Below are 18,017 nucleotides of genomic sequence, written 5' to 3'. Positions count from 1 at the left end.
TGACCTCGAGGAGGATAAAGTGACCAGGCAGAACAGCCTTGTTTACTGACTAGGTTATTTATACACAGGTTATTCCTATGCCCCTTAAGGTTATACAGTCAGGTTTCAGAGCAGCAATTCATTACAATATGTTATGAGAGAAGATATTGAGGCAGCAAAGTATAATCTATTATCTTCTAAATATAAGCAGTAAGCTTTTGTTATTACAAAGTTATAATGAATATTTTAATAGAGTTTTAAAAATCATATTTTGTTTTCTTTTTTTAGAATGAAAACACATTTTGCATTGTGCTTTCTTGATTAAAACACAAGGTTTCTAGTTGTAGTAATGGAGGCAGTTTGGTTTACTTAAAAAAACTAAAACAAATGAGGTAGTGCAATGTCAACCTGGAAAATGCAGGTGGTGGTGAGAGTGCAGGAAAACAAGCACTCTTGCACACTGCTAAGCACACCACCTTTCTGAGAGCCTTTTGTGTCAAAAGCCTTGGACCCTGCATACTCTTTGACTCAATTCTATGAGTTAAGCACTACTACTTCATTTTATAGATGAAGAAACTGAAATTGAGACCAAGTAACTTCCCAAGGTCATATGACAAGTTAGTAGTGGAGCTGTGATTCAAACTCAGATACCTTAGTGAAAGCTTACACTTAACCCCACCCCTTAAACTTCATTCAATAACATGGCGTTTTCAGAAAGTATTCCTATAATAAAATAATATGCAGCAATTTAACATGTTGTTGTACAGGAATATATAATGACACGAACAAATGTTTGCAAAACTATAAATAGCAAAAGTAAGTTTAAGAACAGTATGATATTAATTTTATTAAAAATACATAAGTATATAATGAAAAATAGATATGTGTGACAAGACATATAGATGCACATCTAGAGACTAGTGTGACCAGAAGTAATTTATTTTCTTCATTTTGTTTATCTGTCTTTCCTAACTTTTCTACCTTTGTATTAAAACCGGTCTTTTTAAAGATGTTTAATCTCAGTTCTCAAACTATGAATCTGCAATTTAAAGACACAACCTGCTTTTATTTAAAAAGGTACTCTCTAGTAGTCCATCTTGATTTCTTCTTACTTCAAGCCTAAACATTCTAATTTATTAAGGTTGTTTATGCTGGAATCATATAGCTAAAGGAAAGAACAACAGAGAAACTGGGAAGGGGGACAGCAAGAACCCCTGGAGCTTCTATTATCTTCTATCTTCTTTCATTTCTAGTGTGAACAGCATTACTCCATGCTCTAATCCCCTCACCCTGCCCGAATTATACACATTAACACGAAACCAGAATATGGTCCAAATCAGGGACTCCCATTAGTGAAAAAGAGTATAAAGAATTCATGTTTATTTACTGATAAAGATAAGGATGGGAAAAACAAAGACTTGCTAACTTTCCCATGTTGATGTTCATTAGTAAGACTATTCAGCATGTTTGTTCAGTCTGCAGCTTCTTTCCACATGACTTACAAGGTGTTATTTTAACAGGAATGAAACTCACTGAGCAATGTGACTGACTGAGGAAGAGCCGGTTCATGCAGATAGTAGCCTCCAGGTCTATCCTAGCAGAGAGAATATTCTTGTCGGATTTGTTGAAAAGCTCTGAGAGGAAGGAAGAGACATTGGTCAAGAATTTCCCTCAGATAACACGTTTTAGTTTAAAGAAATCCTGCTCAGTTATGTTTCCCAAATATCATATACGAGTAATTTAGAATGGAAGTTGAGAACCTTGCTTTTTTCAAGAAATTTTCAAATTTTTTTCTGCCAAACTTCACATTGTTATAATGCAAATGCATATATTTAACGAATAGGCAATTTTCCTCCTACTTCCTTTCTGGGTTAAGACTGGTTCAGTTCTAGTTCAATGACTACAGAGTTGTCTTAACTATCATATGTCCTTTCTACAAGTTAAAGTACTAACTGTATATATGACTTTATTTGAATTGTTATTGCATGTCTAAGTATTATATGTACGTCACAGATAATTTTGAGAACATATCAGAAAGTCCAATGAAGATTAAAAGATCCACAATCCCACTACTCAGAAAAAAAGACCCTAATATTAATAGTATATACTCTTCTTGAACTTATTGCACATTAGCACATTAAGGGTTCTGAGCAGTCAAGAAGAAAACAATTTACCTTTGTTTCAAATAATGTTTCCCAAATTCCTTTGACTATGAATCCTTTGGTGGTATAACACCTATTAAAAATCTGAGGAGCTCAGGATCTGAAGAGCACACTTTATGAATGCCACCTAAATGAATTTATCACTGTGCAAGATCTTCAGCCATACTAGTAATTCAGAATTAATCAAACTCAACAATGTTCGCCCCTCTACCTAAACTCACACAGAACTAAAGTTGAATAATCATAAATATTTACTTCAAGAAAGCAACACACATGGGTATTTTTATCATATATAAATTGTATCTCAATAAAGCCTTTTAAAAAAGAAACGAATATGCCTGTGTTTCATGAATACTGAGAAGAAGAATAACTTGATGAACATGAGATCAGAGCGAAGGAAGGATAGTTTTAAGGAATATTTTATGTCGGCCAAGGTGACTCATTCCTGCCCCAAAGAGAGGATACATCTTTAGTTACCATAATGTCTCCCAGATTCCTATAACACAATTCTACTTCTTCCACCTTTTCCTTTCAAATGTTCTAGCAATGCTTATAAATTAATCTACTTAAGTCCTCCTATAGTACTAAAGAGTGAATGTATACTCCAGGGTGGAAATGAACAGCAGTAGCCATAGTCCAAAAGAGCCAGCCATAAGTACATTTCTTTTAAATTTCATGTTTATCCTAGCAAATATTTACATGTGAGAAAGTATTTTAAAAATTCAAATATTAAAAGTCTTAATTCGAAATCTTTAGGAATAACTGATATATAAAAAATGTTATATATTTACATGTGACTTTATGTCTTAAAACACATCAAATATACCTTATTTGAGAAGTAAAGCTCAAAACTAAATATCTCCCTTCTAGTCTTACTTTTTCTAGAAGCAAAAATTGGCAAGGTTGATAAGTGCTAAATCAGAATCATACTCCATACACCCCTCCTAGGCTTGACATATGAAAAGATGATCTCATGTGCTGCCATAGATGTATTATACCAACTAAATGAGTAACAATGACCACTTTTAGGTTGTTTATCTCCTGGTTCTTTGAGACATTTTATCACCCATGCAAAACAAATACAAATATAAAAAGAGACGATACTTTTTTATAAGTAAACTATTTATTAAACTATTATACTACTTAAACTTTCACACTTCAAAGAGGCCACAAAAACTGTAACATTCAAAAATTTTAGGTAAAACTCTTCAAGGGTTAGCTATTATTTTTCAGCCGGCATGTATGAAGTTTAGCAGCAAGAGGATATTTCTATAGAGACTTGTAGTTGGTTCAGACTCAGTTTCTGCTCATACTATGTAGAGCATCCATGATGGCTTTATTATACTCTGCAATCTGCTTGGTCACATTCTTCATAATTGGCCGGTAATCACTCTCTTGACTCTTGGTTGCTATGACTAATTACATGAGTTAAGGGGAAACAGTATCAAAACAAATATTAATCTAATTTTGTGACTCAGAAAGGACCCAAATTGTACTAGTATTTTTCTTATTGAAAACTGAAGATGGCACAAAAAAGCACAATTAGAATAGTTATTAAAAAAAACAGATTAAGCATCAATTGAAACCTAAAAGGCCAGGCAAAACTTGTTTCAAAAAAGTTCACCTATGGTATAAAATCTTTTTTAGAGTTAACATGTTATTCATCTCAATCTTAATCTGGTCATAGAACAATTCAATGTTCAGAAGAACTATGTCCTTTAGAGTACCACACAGAATTTCAGGCAAGTCTCTAGACTTCACTCTGTTTCAAAAATCACCTACTTTATGTTGCACAAAACCAGAATTCTGGACTTTATCAAACTGTGAATGGGAATCTTCTGCTTTTAAAATAAGTTGCACAACCACTGGGAATAAAGCCCTTTAAAGCATCTCATCTGGAGGTAAGCTGGGGTCCATGCTGCCCTGAGCTGATGTTCAGTAGTGTCCTAGAGGAGAACCTATGCAACCAGTGAGTCGGGATCTAGTTCTCTAAGCAGAGATGTCTGTAAATAGGTCAAAAGGGGACTAAGAAACAATCTTTGGGGAAATGTTTCTTACAAGTCCACAATACTTGTCCTCAGCAGCTGCTTCCTTCTATGTCTATACAAAAAGACAAGCAAGAAGACTGAATATAAGAACTATCCTGATAGAAATAAGATGGGACATAAGTACTATCTTGGTAGATGAAGCTGAATTGGCTGAAACACAGATGAGCTTGAAGGTCAAATTTCTCATGACACTACTTGGTTTATCTCTCCCTTTGCTGCCCAGATATTCAAGGTACAGCATTATAAATAACAACAAATGACTATACATACATACATACATGCATACATACATATACATATATATGGTTATATGTAATTCTCCCACCAACTCTATGAGAAGGAAGTATTAACTGCATTTGAGATGATAAAATTGAGGTTTAAACAATTAAGTAAACTGTCCAAAGCCCATAACCTATAAATAGTAGAGTCAATATTTAAAATTAGATCTCCTGACTCTAAAACCTGTGCACTTAGTCACTATGCCACACTGTGGCTTTGTACAGTCTGCTTTCTATCAGTTTGGTATACACACACACACACACACACACACACACACAATCACAGAATGGAAACTAAGTCTTATTCATTTATTTTCCACATAGTTTAGCCAGTGTTTTGTACATATTAGGTATTTGATGTTGAACTGAATTTCATTTCAGTCTTTAAAGAAATTCCTAAAAAAATCACTCAGTCAAGCTCATTCACAGTTTTTTAAAGGATACATTCTTTCATCACAAAATTATTTTGCTCATGGTGTTGCCACTTCCTCTCCAAATTTGTAAGCTAAAAACACAAAAGAAAAATGTTAACCAGTGCCCATATTCAAAACAATTATACACCCCTTAGAGACGATAAGAAAAAAAACACCCCCAATTTTAAATCTTTTCAACTCCCTGCATTTTATTGAGATAAAGCCATGATAGACAAAAAAGAAATTAAAAAAAAATGAAATAATAGTAATTCAATAATAAATACAGTGCTGAATTTGACAACAGGTTTACTCTGTTTACTTTAATTGGAAATTATTTATTATACCAATTGAAAGACAATTTATGATTTTTCCCTTTCCTAAAAGAACTTAAAAAAGAAGAATGGGACATGATAGGAATCTCTCCTTGAAACCTGAAGGTCTAATGCCACAAAAGTACTATATATTCTAATACTGCAAAGGTTCAGCTATATAGGAGAAACTTCCTTACTTCCAGGGCTAAATTTCCTGTCTAATTCCACAGGCTGTGATAAGAGCAGAGCTGCAGTGTGAAGATTATAAGAGGGCTGGTAAAAAGCTGGCACTGTTACAATAATTTCTGCATCAACAGGAAGCTAATGTGGATATTATATTGATGGTTGCTTCCTCCAAAGACAATTTTACTGTTATAGAATTAAATTGTTTTTCTGATTTAATTAACCTTGTAACTCTGGGTTATGGTCTTTCTTTTTTAAGATGCAAATAGTTTTTTTCCTAAACAAAGGACAGTCTGAAAAATGAAACATTAAAGTAATTTTCTGCCTGGACATTTCCAAGAAGTAATAATCATTTAAAAAAATCTGATAATTGAAACAGCATTATTAATATTTCTTTCTAATCTCATGTTAAAATTATTTTCAGGGCATAAGTTCAGTCTTAATGTAGCATCCATCCCATTGTTTCCTCCAAAGAGATAAATCTAGATATTAGGATGAATCATAACTAATTAATTATATGAACTGTATGTGCTGTGACTTAATGCTACTAAATCAGATCTAGCTTCCCCTGATAGAACCTTGAAGTTAAGATGGACTTAAGGAAGCAGTCAGCACTTTTTGACAATAAATCTCTAATAACCTTTTGCAAAGTCAAGTACCAAGTTTTTCCTCTTTGTTTCATACAAAGGGGTGGCCTTATAATGCAGCAGACCCCTTAAGTGCTACATGAATAATGATATAAAAGCAACACTGTGTCAGATGGTCAAATTCCTTCTATATTATACATCTATTTCAGTTACTTGCCTTTAAAGCTCCAAGGATGTCATGAAGCACACATCTGTCTTTTTTTTCCTACAACTTATTTTAAAAGTCTGTTATGAGTTCTTTATATGTTTTGGATATTAACCCCTTATGAGACATATGACTTGCAAATATTTATTCCCATCCTGCTTTTTCATTTTGTTGTTTCATTTGCTGTGTAGAAACTTTTTAGTTTGATGTGGACCCGCTTATTTATTTTTGCCTCTGTTGCTTGTGCTTTTCGTGTTATAATAAAAAACCTGTTGCCAAGACTAATGTTAAGGAGCTTTTCCCCTATGTTTTCTAGGAGTTTTACAGTTTGTTCCAATATAAATGTGATTAAATGATTTCAAATCAATAACCACTCAAAAAAAAAAGGTCTATTGTATAAATTACAGATCTCAAACACCAGTTTTTGAGTAAATAACTGCAAAAGATAGGGAGACCAGGATGTGATTCAAACAGTTGAGATTCACAAAAGGCAACAAATAATACAGAGAAGCATTGTAAATTGTGGTTTATGTTACAAATTCCTGTACGTGGGGTTACGAATAAGATTAGCACTTAATGTGGGAATAAATGAGGTAGCCACTGACTGGCTCTAAGAAATTGTGTTTGTCAAATGTTTTCCTCTTTAAATCATCCATTCAGTGGAAGAGGAGGGCCAAAAATCCATATGAAATATCAGTATTTTTTCCTATGAACCATAAGACAATTGCCTCATAAACTTTTTCTTATGCTTCTTCTCCAGTATCCATTCCCACTCTAAACAGACTAGGATAATTTTGCTATTCACAAGTCTATATCCAGGCCTGTATATTACAAAGTAGAGACAGAGTAACTGACGAATAAATTTGAAATATGTAAACTAGTGACTTCTAAGCTTTTAGTAGTTGTGGCAAACTTTGATGAGAGTCCACCCCTTTTAAGAAGAATATAAGGTTTATCTTTTTTTTAAATGGTACATCCACACAATGAAATAGCTGATGCCATAAAAATATCATCAAAAAAAGCGCTTGAAAACACTTAAGAAAACAATTGCTTAAAGAGCATATGCATAGAATGATTTCATTGTTTGTAAAAACAATATAATTAAGGGTGTATAACTGCAAAGGAATAAAAATTTACACGGGTATTATACCAAAATGTTAATGATGGTTGTCTATCATCATCATATTACTACACAAAGGAAGAAAAAATTTAATGAATTTAGCATTAATAAATCATAGTTGCAAATTGCTAACATAGATAATCAGATGTGAGAATGACCAACCTTTATCAGACCATAATTACTGATTTTGTATATGACACGCATGCTTCATTTAATCCTCCAACAAACACTTATTGAACACCTATTACGTGCCAACCACTAGTACAGTGCTGGGGAGACAGTGAGGGAAAGAGACATCATTTCTGCCCTTAGAAAGAGCTCTCAATGTAGAAGACCTTGGACCTTGTTCAGGTAATTATCAACAGGATGAGTGATATGAAAAGGGGGCTTGTCTATGCATCCTGTGTAGTAACCAGAGATGTAAATAAAGAAATTCAAGAACAGTACTGTTCTTTATAGCATTATTTGAATAGTTTGAAAACGAGAAATAACCTAATGTCCAACAATTTGGAATTGACTCAGTAAATTATGCTATATCCATGTAGTCAAATATTATATAGAATCATATTTTTAAAAAATCTACTGACAAGGGAAAGTATTTATGATGTATAGTTAATAATGAAAAACAAGTTTCCAAAGAATAGGTACAATATGGTACCATTTCTATAAATATACAGAAATAAATGTGTACGTATGTACATGTATAAACTAAGTGTACACATAACATAGAAATATAGACTAGAAATATCTGTCTTCATATACACAGAATCATCTCCTGGGTGGTGGGATATTAGTCATTACAGCTCATTTTTGTTATCTGCAGCATTTATGTATTAGCAAAGTTTCTGCATTAAAAACACTTTACTTTTGAAATTTTTAAAAGCCATTAGCATAATGGCTGTGCCCAGAACAGTGCCTAGCATAGAGCTGGCCTTCGATATAGGTTTATAGAAGTCAGGAAAGCAGGAGTAAATTCATTCTGAGTGGAGACTATACAGAATCTAGTTATCTTCAAAGCCAGAAAATCTGGAAGGTAAATAAAGCAGGTGAAAAAAAAAAAAAAGGAATGGATTGCTTTGGGAGTGAAAATATAGATCAAGAGAACAGGCCAGATAGCCTAAAAACAGAAATGAATTTGTCTTTTTTTTTTCTTTTTACCTGAGAATGTGTCTCGTTTTCTTGCAATTGTGTTTTTAGTGTCTCATATTCTGTGCTCAGTTTCTGAATTGTTTTTTTAAAGGCATTTCTGCGGGTTGATAATACTGTTCTCTCCTGATGCAATTTCTAGATAGATCCAAACAGAAGTAAATAACAGGCTTTAGCAGATACCTAGTAAACCAATATAAACAGCATTTGACTTAAACAATTTCAATAATATTCTGATAAAATTCTACCAAGGCTATAATTACTCTAAAACCTGTTTGTAAAAATATGCTTTTAATTATAATAAGCTAAATTAATATTAATTATATTAATAATAACTTATTAGGGCTGTCATATGTGTTTGTACTCCACCGGATTTACTTAATTTTTAAATTTTTTTGTAAATTTATTTATTTAATTTAATTATTTTTGGCTGCATTGGGTCTTCGTTGCTGCGCGCGGGCTTTCTCTAGTTGCAGAGAGCGGGGGCTACTCTTCGTTGCGGTGCATGGGCTTCTCTTTGCGGTGGCTTCTCTTGTTGCAGAGCACGGGCTCTGGCGCGCGGGCTTCGGTAGTGGTGGCTCGCGGGCTCTAGAGCGCAGGCTCAGTAGTTGTGGCGCACGGGCTTAGCTGCTCCGCGGCATGTGGGATCTTCCCCGATCAGGACTCAAACCTGTGTCCCCTGTATCGGCAGGTGGATTCTTAACCACTGCACCACCAGGGAAGCCCCAGATTTACTTTAAATTAATGTAAATGGCAATGAAAAGCCACTGAGAAGTCTTTAAGTAGAGAAATATCGTAATCAAATTTGCATTTAACAAAGTTTATATTTGAAGTACCCTATGACTTGCTTTTCAATGTTTGTCTTTTGTTTTGAAACTTAAATCACTCTAAATTCCTACTATATATGTAAACTTCTTTAATTTTTCTTAGATTATATATCAAAAAGTCAGCTGAAAATAATAAATTTTATAAATTAAAAAATACATATATTATTAAATTTAATCAAGAAAAAACCAACTTGAATTACAATTTCATAGAACTGTTACCATTTACCTTTTTCTTTTCTTCACCTGATGATTTTAAAGCTGGCAAATCATTATATGTTTCCAGATCAGTTATCATTTGCTTAATTTTGCTTTTTAGAGACTGTTGTTCCTCAGTCATTTTACTTTCCAGTAGCTCCATTTTTTGTAGATCCAACTGTAGACGCTGACTATCTGAAACGCAGGAAGAGTCAAGGCCATAATTAGTCGAAATTTTACTCCTTACACAAAAGGAAATGCAATCATTAAAAATCATGTTTTACAAGAGTATCTGCACAAGAAACATGCATTCACTACAACTAGTGAGACAATACAAAGATAAATTTTTTTTTTTTTTTTTGCGGTTCGCGGGCCTCTCCCTGTTGTGGCCTCTCCCGTTGCGCAGCACAGGCTCCGGACGCACAGGCTCAGCGGCCATAGCTCATGGGCCTAGCCGCTCCGCGGCATGTGGGATCTTCCCGGACCAGGGCACGAACCCGCGTCCCCTGCATCGGCAGGCGGACTCTCAACCACTGCGCCACCAGGGAAGCCCCAAAGATAAATTTTTAAAAAATTACTTACCCCCCCGGTAAACAACATAACCCGATGTATATTAATCACATTTGTCTCCTTTCTCATACAAACATGTAAGAACACACATAGTTCTTTTTCTTATTAATAATATATGAGATAAAGATTCATCATTTTTAATATGTGCATGACATATACACACAGTTATGTGGGGAAAAAAGCAAGTTATGAAACATTATGAGCAAAATTTTATAAGTACATATACAGTCAGTTCTCATTATTTGTGGTAGTTATATTCTGTAAAGTCATTGTAAACACTGAGTTAGCAAATACTGAACTCCTATGGGATATACAGGATTAGATTTCTGTGAGTCTCTAGTCACGATACTTTTATCAACTTTGATGATACTTTTATCATCAAACTAATACATAACCTTGTTTTATGTACGTTTCTCTTTAAATATCTTATTTAATATATACTATTGATTTGTTAACATTGAACTCAAGGCCAACTTATGCCTCAATGAAGCTTACCTAACTGACATATTTTCTCTGTAAGGCACATCACAGCCTTGTGCTTAGGAACACTAGCCAACACTTCAGCACTATACTTGGGAGCCATTTTAAATAGCAGAAGCACTAGCAAAAACACACAAAAGTGTGGTTAAAAAAAAAAGTGACATTAAGTAATATACCATGAAAAGGACATTTGTTTATAGTATGAGAACTAATGCAGGAAGGTATAGTGCTGCCTTAATCAACCTCCACTGGGAACTCGAGCATTCAAATATTTCAAATTTGAATTCCAATTTTTCACCTCTGCGTGTGTTCACAAATGACCATGAAAGTGCTGCAAATATGAACTTGGGGTTACAAATTAATTTCAGTGAGAGAGCAAGCTTACAAATACAGAATCCATAAATAATGATGATTGCCCATGTGTGTGTGTATGTGTGTGTGTGATTCTTTCTTTCAAAAGTATTGAGCATCTACCATGTGCCAGGTGCTGAGGATATAATGGAAATCAACAGAGACATCATTGTTTTCACTCGAGGAGCTATATTTTAGAGGTTAAATTAGGAAATTAAATAAGCATTTACAGTAAACTGGATAACTACTATGAAAAGAGTAATACAGGGTACCATAGAACATGTGGTATTGGTCAAAAGAATTCTCTGAAGACATGCCTTTTAACTAAGATATTAAGGATTAGGAATCAACCACACAAAGGAAAAAGTGAGTGTTCCAGAGAAAATAATCAACATGTGCAAAAAAGTCTAGAGGTAAGAAAGCATGAGGTAAAGTCTAAAAGTCTAGAGGTAAGAAAGCATGATACCTTTGCGCAAATAAGACAAGTATGACTAGAACCCAAAGTTCAAAGTGGATGGTGGTAGGAGAGAAAACTGAAAAATTGAAGGATTTCAGTTCATGAAGGGCTTACGTCAAGATAGGGAGTTGGGACTTTATGCTAAGGGCTATGGCAAGTCATCAATGAGTTTCAAATCAGAGAGTAACATAATTAAATTTTAGAAAGTTCTCTCTAGTTGCCATGTGGACAATTAATTGAAATAGCATAACTATGTGCAGGAAGACCAGTTAAGTGTTGATTCAGTGATCTAGGCAAGAAATCTTAGACTGGTGGGGATTTTTTTTTCATTAAACAATATTTAGGGACTTCCCTGGCAGTCCAGTGGTTAAGACTTCACCTTCCAGTGCAGGGGGTACGGGTTCGATCCCTGGTAATGGAGCTAAGATCCCACATGCATCATGGCCAAAAAACCAAAACATAAAACAGAAGCAATATTGTAACAAATTCAATAAAGACTTTAAAAATGGTCCACATCAAAAAAAATCTTTAAAAAAATCCCAATATTTATTAAAGAAATGCTTTCTATGTGCCAGGCAAACAGAAAGGCATGGGGAATATAGCAACGAACAAAGAACTTATATTCCAGTGGAAGAAGACTATATATATAAAATATACAGTTATGTCAGATAAAAATAAATGAAGAAACAGTGCAGGAGAGATCCGGAGGGACTCAAGAAATATTAGGGATTTGGGATGAACAAAACAGGCAATAGACCGGATACAGTAGTTGAGTGAGAGAAAATGCAGAATCCCGTTTCCAGCTTGACTAGATGAGTGTACGGGAGGGCAGGCAGAGGGACATACACACTTTTGTCTGTTGGAGGGATTTATGATACACTGAAGTCGATTTAGGATTTGTTGAGTTTGAGATACCTCAGAAACATCCAGAGATAAGTAAAGATGTCCATATATAGAAATATGGGTCTAAAACCCAGAGGGAAAAATGTGAACTCTGAAGATACAGATTCTGAAATCACCAGCATAGAGATGGCACCTGAAGCCATGGGAGTGGTTCAAATCATCAACAGAAAAGGATTCATGACTGCACCTATAAGAATACCAAATTTTTAAAGAATAAATTAACATGAAGGATCCATATAGAATAAGAAATGACCAAAGAAATAAGAGAAAAAATCAGAAGTCATGGGGAAAAGATATTTCAAGAATAAAGAAGTGGTTTGTAGTGCAGAATATTACTTAGAGATTGAAAAAAAAACAGATGGCAAAATATGTGTTGAATTTACTGACCAGGAGAACCTGGATGTATCTGCTGAGAACAGATTTCACAGAAAGAAATGGAATCAAGAGTGAGACGAAGGTTTTAAGAAATTTGACTGTGAAACCTTTGAAAGAGAGGGATAATAGCTGGGCAGAGAATACTCAGAAAAGGCTTTTTATTTTTTTCCAAGATGTGATAAAATACGGAAAAAAGACTAAAAAGATACCAAAATTTTAATAGTAATAAACTTTTGATAGTGGGATTGTATTTTTAGTTTTTATTTATGCTTGCTTATATCTCCTAAATCCTCTATAATGAATATGAATTGCACTTATAATCAGAAAACAGTATTTTAAAAACTATTCCATTCTGGTAGGATTATATAATACCTACCTTCTCTATTTCAGAGACTTCTTAACTTTGTGATGCTGGCTTTAAAGGTCTCTTTTTCAAAGGGAAAGAAAGGTTTAAGAGGAAACCAATATTACTGAGAACCTGGAATGTGCCTGGCTTTATATATTATCTGATTTACTTTTCGTAATAGCCCTGGGCAAGGGTAAATTTTATTATATGAGGAAACTAAAGCTTAGAAAGGTAATTATTGCCCAAGGTCAACAGCCAGTCAAGCTTTGGTGCTGAGTGATATTGTTATCACCTTTATGAAAGGTACATTTTTTACAATAGCAAATGTTACTTTATGATCCAAAGATGCCTCAATGAGCAACAGGGAGTTGTGGGAAGAGGAACAGTAACACTTGGTCAATTTTGCTACTTCAGGCTTCTTTCCCCAGGCACCATCATTTGTTCTGCTTTCCTTATAGCTACCAAAATAAAATCTGCTTTCAGCTAACTCAAAAACAGATACTAAAATGGAATTGAAATATATATCCTGTATATTTAGACGAAGAAATCTGGATTCAAACCTGCCTTGGCCAGTTTCTTCTCTTCTGTGTTCCCAGGGATAGGCATGGGAATAATCCAATACATCCTGTAGTTACTTATTTGTAGAGGCATACAGTGATGCACTGTCATCTTAGAACATTTTACCTTCACTTTTCCTCTAGTTTAAAGTAGGAATATGAATACCCTCAAAAAAATAGTGGTATTTCAGAGTGTCAAAAGCCAAATATGAACATCTTCCTTAAATTACTTAGATTTAGGGGTAGAAGATTTTTATATTAAAGTAACATATTTCACAGTAAAATACAAAATTCACAATGATTTTTATGATAAAATTTAATCTCATAGTGGGATATATTGTACCCTGTGTATACATATTATTTTTCTCTGGCTCCTTCTATGGTTTTCTCTTCATTGCTGCATTTCAGCAGTCCGATGATGATGTGCTTAGGTAAGGAATTTTTTTTTTTTTTTTTTTTGTGGTATGCGGGCCTCCCTCTGTTGTGGCCTCTCCTGTTGCGGAGCACAGGCTCGGGACGCGCAGGCCCAGCGGCCATGGCTCACGGGCCCAGCCGCTCCGCGGCATGTGGGATCCTCCCAGACCAGGGCGCGAACCCGGTTCCCCTGCATCGGCAGGCGGACGCACAACCACTGCGCCACCAGGGAAGCCCCAGGTAAGGAATTTTTACATTAACCCTGTTTGGGGTTGAAAGAGCTTCTTAGATCTATACAATTAAGTTTTTCATCAAATTTTCAGAAAATTTTCAGCCATTATTTCAACTATCTTTTCTCCCCCATTCTCTGTCCCTCCTCTCCTTCTGGGACTCCAATTACATGTAAATTAGACTGCTTAAAACTGTCCCACAGGTCATTTAGGCTCTGTTCATTCTTTTTTCTTCTTCAGATTAGATAATTTCTATTTATTTATCGTTAAGTTCACTGATTCTTTTTTTCTGCTGTCTTCAATCTTCTATTAAGGTCAGTGAATTTTTCATTTTAGTTATATTTTCAACTCTAGAATTTTCACCTGGTTCTTTTTTGTAATTTCCATTTCTCTGTGGGATTCTCCAATCTTTTCATTTTTTATGATTTTATTTTCCCTCAAGCCCTTAAATATGTTTATAAACTTTTAAAGTCCTTTTCTTTTCAACGTCTGGATTATCTCAGGTTCAGTATGTAGTGACTGCCTTTCCCCTTGACTCACATTTTCTTCTTTCTTCATTTTTACTAAATGTAAATTTAGTAAATTTACTAAATGTAAAGTTTTATGGTATAATGGACATTTTAAATGACATGTTGTAGAGACTTTGTATTCTGCTCCTTTGAAAAGTGCTGGTATATATTATAAATAAGCAATTAACTTTGCTGAACTAAATAAATCTCTAAACTTTTCTCCTTTGGAGTGGGTAGCACCTTAAATCTCTGTACTCAGTTCTTTCAACTTCTAGCTGCTGCTTTTTCCTAGGTCCCATAAAGCCTACTCAATGCATACACATTTCAGTAGTCAGATTAGGATTTGGTTAGCGTTTATACATAGATTTTTGGCACTCCTTCTTACCAGGATGTCTCTCTTATACAGGGCAGGCAATGAGTAAGTAAGTTGGTTTCTTCATGTAAGATTTAGCAAAATTTACTTGGACTTAATAAATTTAAGTTTTATTACCTATACAGATTCTCTAATGGAAAAAGCAATACAAAGCTGCTATTAAACCTTCCTCTTCTACCTATGAAATTAGAAAGATTAAAATATACCTGGAAGGTGACATTATAATAAAAATATCATGTTCAAGAATCGAGCAACTCTCTACTTATGAATATAACAAAAATCACATAGAGTATAAAATACCAAATAGTAAAAAAAAAGCTTCAAAAGACATTGATTTAAGAAAGGAGGTTGTTACCAACCAAATTTGTCCTAAGTTGGTATAATTAAATGTGAACATTTCCTTCTGTCTCTTTAAAGAGTCTTAAGACTCAACCACATTGACTATATGTTATTTTAAAAGATATATCAATATATGGACTGAAATGTTGTTGAGAGGGTTTTGTTTAATTGGATTAATATTTCTACTAGGGTTGGAAATAGTTAGGTTGAGAATCAAAGTGCTGAATCAAAGTCACTGAAGCTTATGGTGTTTCAATGCTCTAAATAGGAAATGTACTTAGTTTGTATATTTGGCTGTTCGGTGAAAAGTTATATAAATCTAACTACAAGTTTAATTTAAAGATATATTAGGGAAATGCATTTTTAAACTATATATACTGCTTTTCCTAGAGAAAGGGAGAAAACGGTTGGTTGGTACAGGGTAAAGTTTATCTTCCTTTAACTGCAGGACCCCATGAAAAGCTAAAAGCTTCTCCAAGAGAAGAGACAGGAAGAGGATGCAGACTAGTTCCTTCTGATATGCTATGAAGTTGCAAAGTTTACCAAGTAGTGTGTACATAGTAGCAAAAGCTCAGAAGGAACCACTTTGACCTGGGGAAATGTTCCTGAAATATTCTGCCATCAGCGCATTTGTTTATTCCCTGGAGTTTCCTTTCCAAAAATATAAATAAAAACTATTGCTGACAGGTTCCTTGTCTCTTTACTCATGCAGTTTATCAGTGTATCTTAACCTTCTTTTTTTTCATTACTGTCCCCCTCAGGAGCCCTTTGTAGACTATTGTTTTCCCAGTCACCTCCCATGAATTTTTTATATTACAGATATATACCTGTTTATGTACAGTGACCCTTTGGAGGGCCACACACCTCTATAGTTAGTATCTCAAATTTTTTTTACCCTCCCCCCAAGAAGTAATTTTGCCCCTTTGGGAGTGATATTGCTCCATTAAGAAGCATAGAGTACACTAAGAAAATCAGGTGAGTTCCAATTATAACTTCAAGGGTCAAAGGGAGGCAGTTCACAAAAGGGGAATGTAAAATTCATTATCTCTGAAAGATGAACCAGAATATTATAAACCTCTTATGATTTCCAGATAGAAAAAGTTTCTTGTGGGGGATGGTATTAAGAGAGGAAAAACAATTTTTATGCTTGGCTTAAATTAACACTTAAAAATAACTGACTAAATGAAATTAATTGTAGGGGTCAGATAATTCAAACTTTAAAAGGGAAACTTTCAGTAAAATCCTTATCATAGTAACAAACCGGATTTTTATCTCCATTGAAGCCAGTTCTCATTCTTTTTTAATTCTACATCTCTGGAGAAGACTAGGTTTTTAAAAGAAATGTAAACACAAAGTATAAAAGTATGAAAGGAATACAAAGTCCTGATTATTAAATTCATTTCCTGGCATTGATATTTACCCTTTTAAAAAATGTATGTTTCTCGACAGCCATTATACAAAGGTAGCTTAAAGGAGGCAAAAACTTGAATTAATATTGACCTTAGAAAATGAAAAATTTTAAACTATGGTCTAAAACACAAAACAGAAGTTTCTTAGATGAAACAAACATAAAATTCTTCAGCTAATAGAAAAAAGAAAATAAAGATGTAAAAACACTCATAGTTGTATACATCCAAAATAATTAAAAATGGGATCTTGAAGAGATATTTGCACACTTAGGTCCACTGCAGGATTTCACAATAGCCTAGAGGTGGAAATAACCTAAATGTCCACCAACAAATGAATGAATAATGAAAATGTGGTATGTACATACTACAGAATATTATTCAGCCTTAAAAATAAATCCTGTCATGTGTCACAACACAGATGAATCTTGAGGACATTATGATGTGAACTAAACTGGTCACAAAAAGGCAAATATTGCATGATCCCACTTATATAAGGTATCTAAAATAGTCAAACTTTTAGAAACATAAAGCAGAGTGTGGTTAGCAGGAGCTCAAGAGGAGGAAATGGGGAGCTGCTGTTCAATGGTATAAGTTTCAGTTTTGCAAGATGAATATGTTCTAGAGATCTGTTGCATTAACAATGTGTAGATAGTTAACACTACTGTACTGTACACTTACAGATAGTTAGGATGGTAAATTTTGTGTGTTTTTTATCACAATTAAAAAAATACTCATTTAAACCAACAGTAGGTATAAATCAAATTTAGAGTGCACCTACTCCACTTACGTGGAATATAATTCAGATATACAAATAAAACTATGGCAAACAAACTTTAAGCAAATCTGGGCAGATAAAATAAATGTACAGAATGACAATTTTCCACCTATATCATCAATTTAAATTCAACTGCATATTAATAGCATTCAATATGCATTTATGGATTCATAATCCTTTATATAAAACTCCTAGGAAGTTGTGTTTTAGAATGCAGAATTCTTTGAATTTTAGAAAAGCAATATAGTGGATATACTGATTTTTTTTTTTTTTTTTTTTTTTTTCAGTACATGGGCCTCTCACTGTGTGGCCTCTCCCGTTGCGGAGCACAGGCTCCAGACGCGCAGGCTCAGCGGCCATGGCTCACGGGCCCAGCTGCTCGACGGCATGTGGGATCTTCCCGGACCGGGGCACGAACCCATGACCCCTGAATCAGCAGGCGGACTCTCAACCACTGCGCCACCAGGGAAGCCCT

The 18,017-nt window shown here is 34.4% G+C and overlaps 1 protein-coding gene across 6 annotated transcripts in view; it reads right to left on the bottom strand.

Moving 5' to 3' along the window:
- Nucleotides 1–3,299: 3,299 nt before the first annotated feature.
- Nucleotides 3,300–18,017, bottom strand: part of IFT74 (intraflagellar transport 74) — an 87,403-nt gene continuing 72,685 nt past the window's right edge. For all 6 annotated transcript variants that reach the window (XM_007108986.4, XM_007108987.4, XM_055087228.1 and 3 more), the window contains 4 exons: nucleotides 9,486–9,649; nucleotides 8,445–8,570; nucleotides 4,912–4,972; nucleotides 3,300–3,556 (listed from right to left, as the gene is read on the bottom strand). In XM_007108986.4, the coding sequence (XP_007109048.1) occupies nucleotides 3,438–3,556; nucleotides 4,912–4,972; nucleotides 8,445–8,570; nucleotides 9,486–9,649 (470 nt within the window). In that variant the 3' untranslated portion in view covers nucleotides 3,300–3,437. The remainder of the gene's footprint in view (nucleotides 3,557–4,911; nucleotides 4,973–8,444; nucleotides 8,571–9,485; nucleotides 9,650–18,017) is intronic.

The sequence above is a fragment of the Physeter macrocephalus genome, chromosome 9, assembly GCF_002837175.3.
Source record: "Physeter macrocephalus isolate SW-GA chromosome 9, ASM283717v5, whole genome shotgun sequence".
Classification (NCBI taxonomy): Eukaryota; Metazoa; Chordata; class Mammalia; order Artiodactyla; family Physeteridae; genus Physeter; species Physeter macrocephalus.
This window is presented reverse-complemented; position numbering and strand designations above follow the sequence as displayed.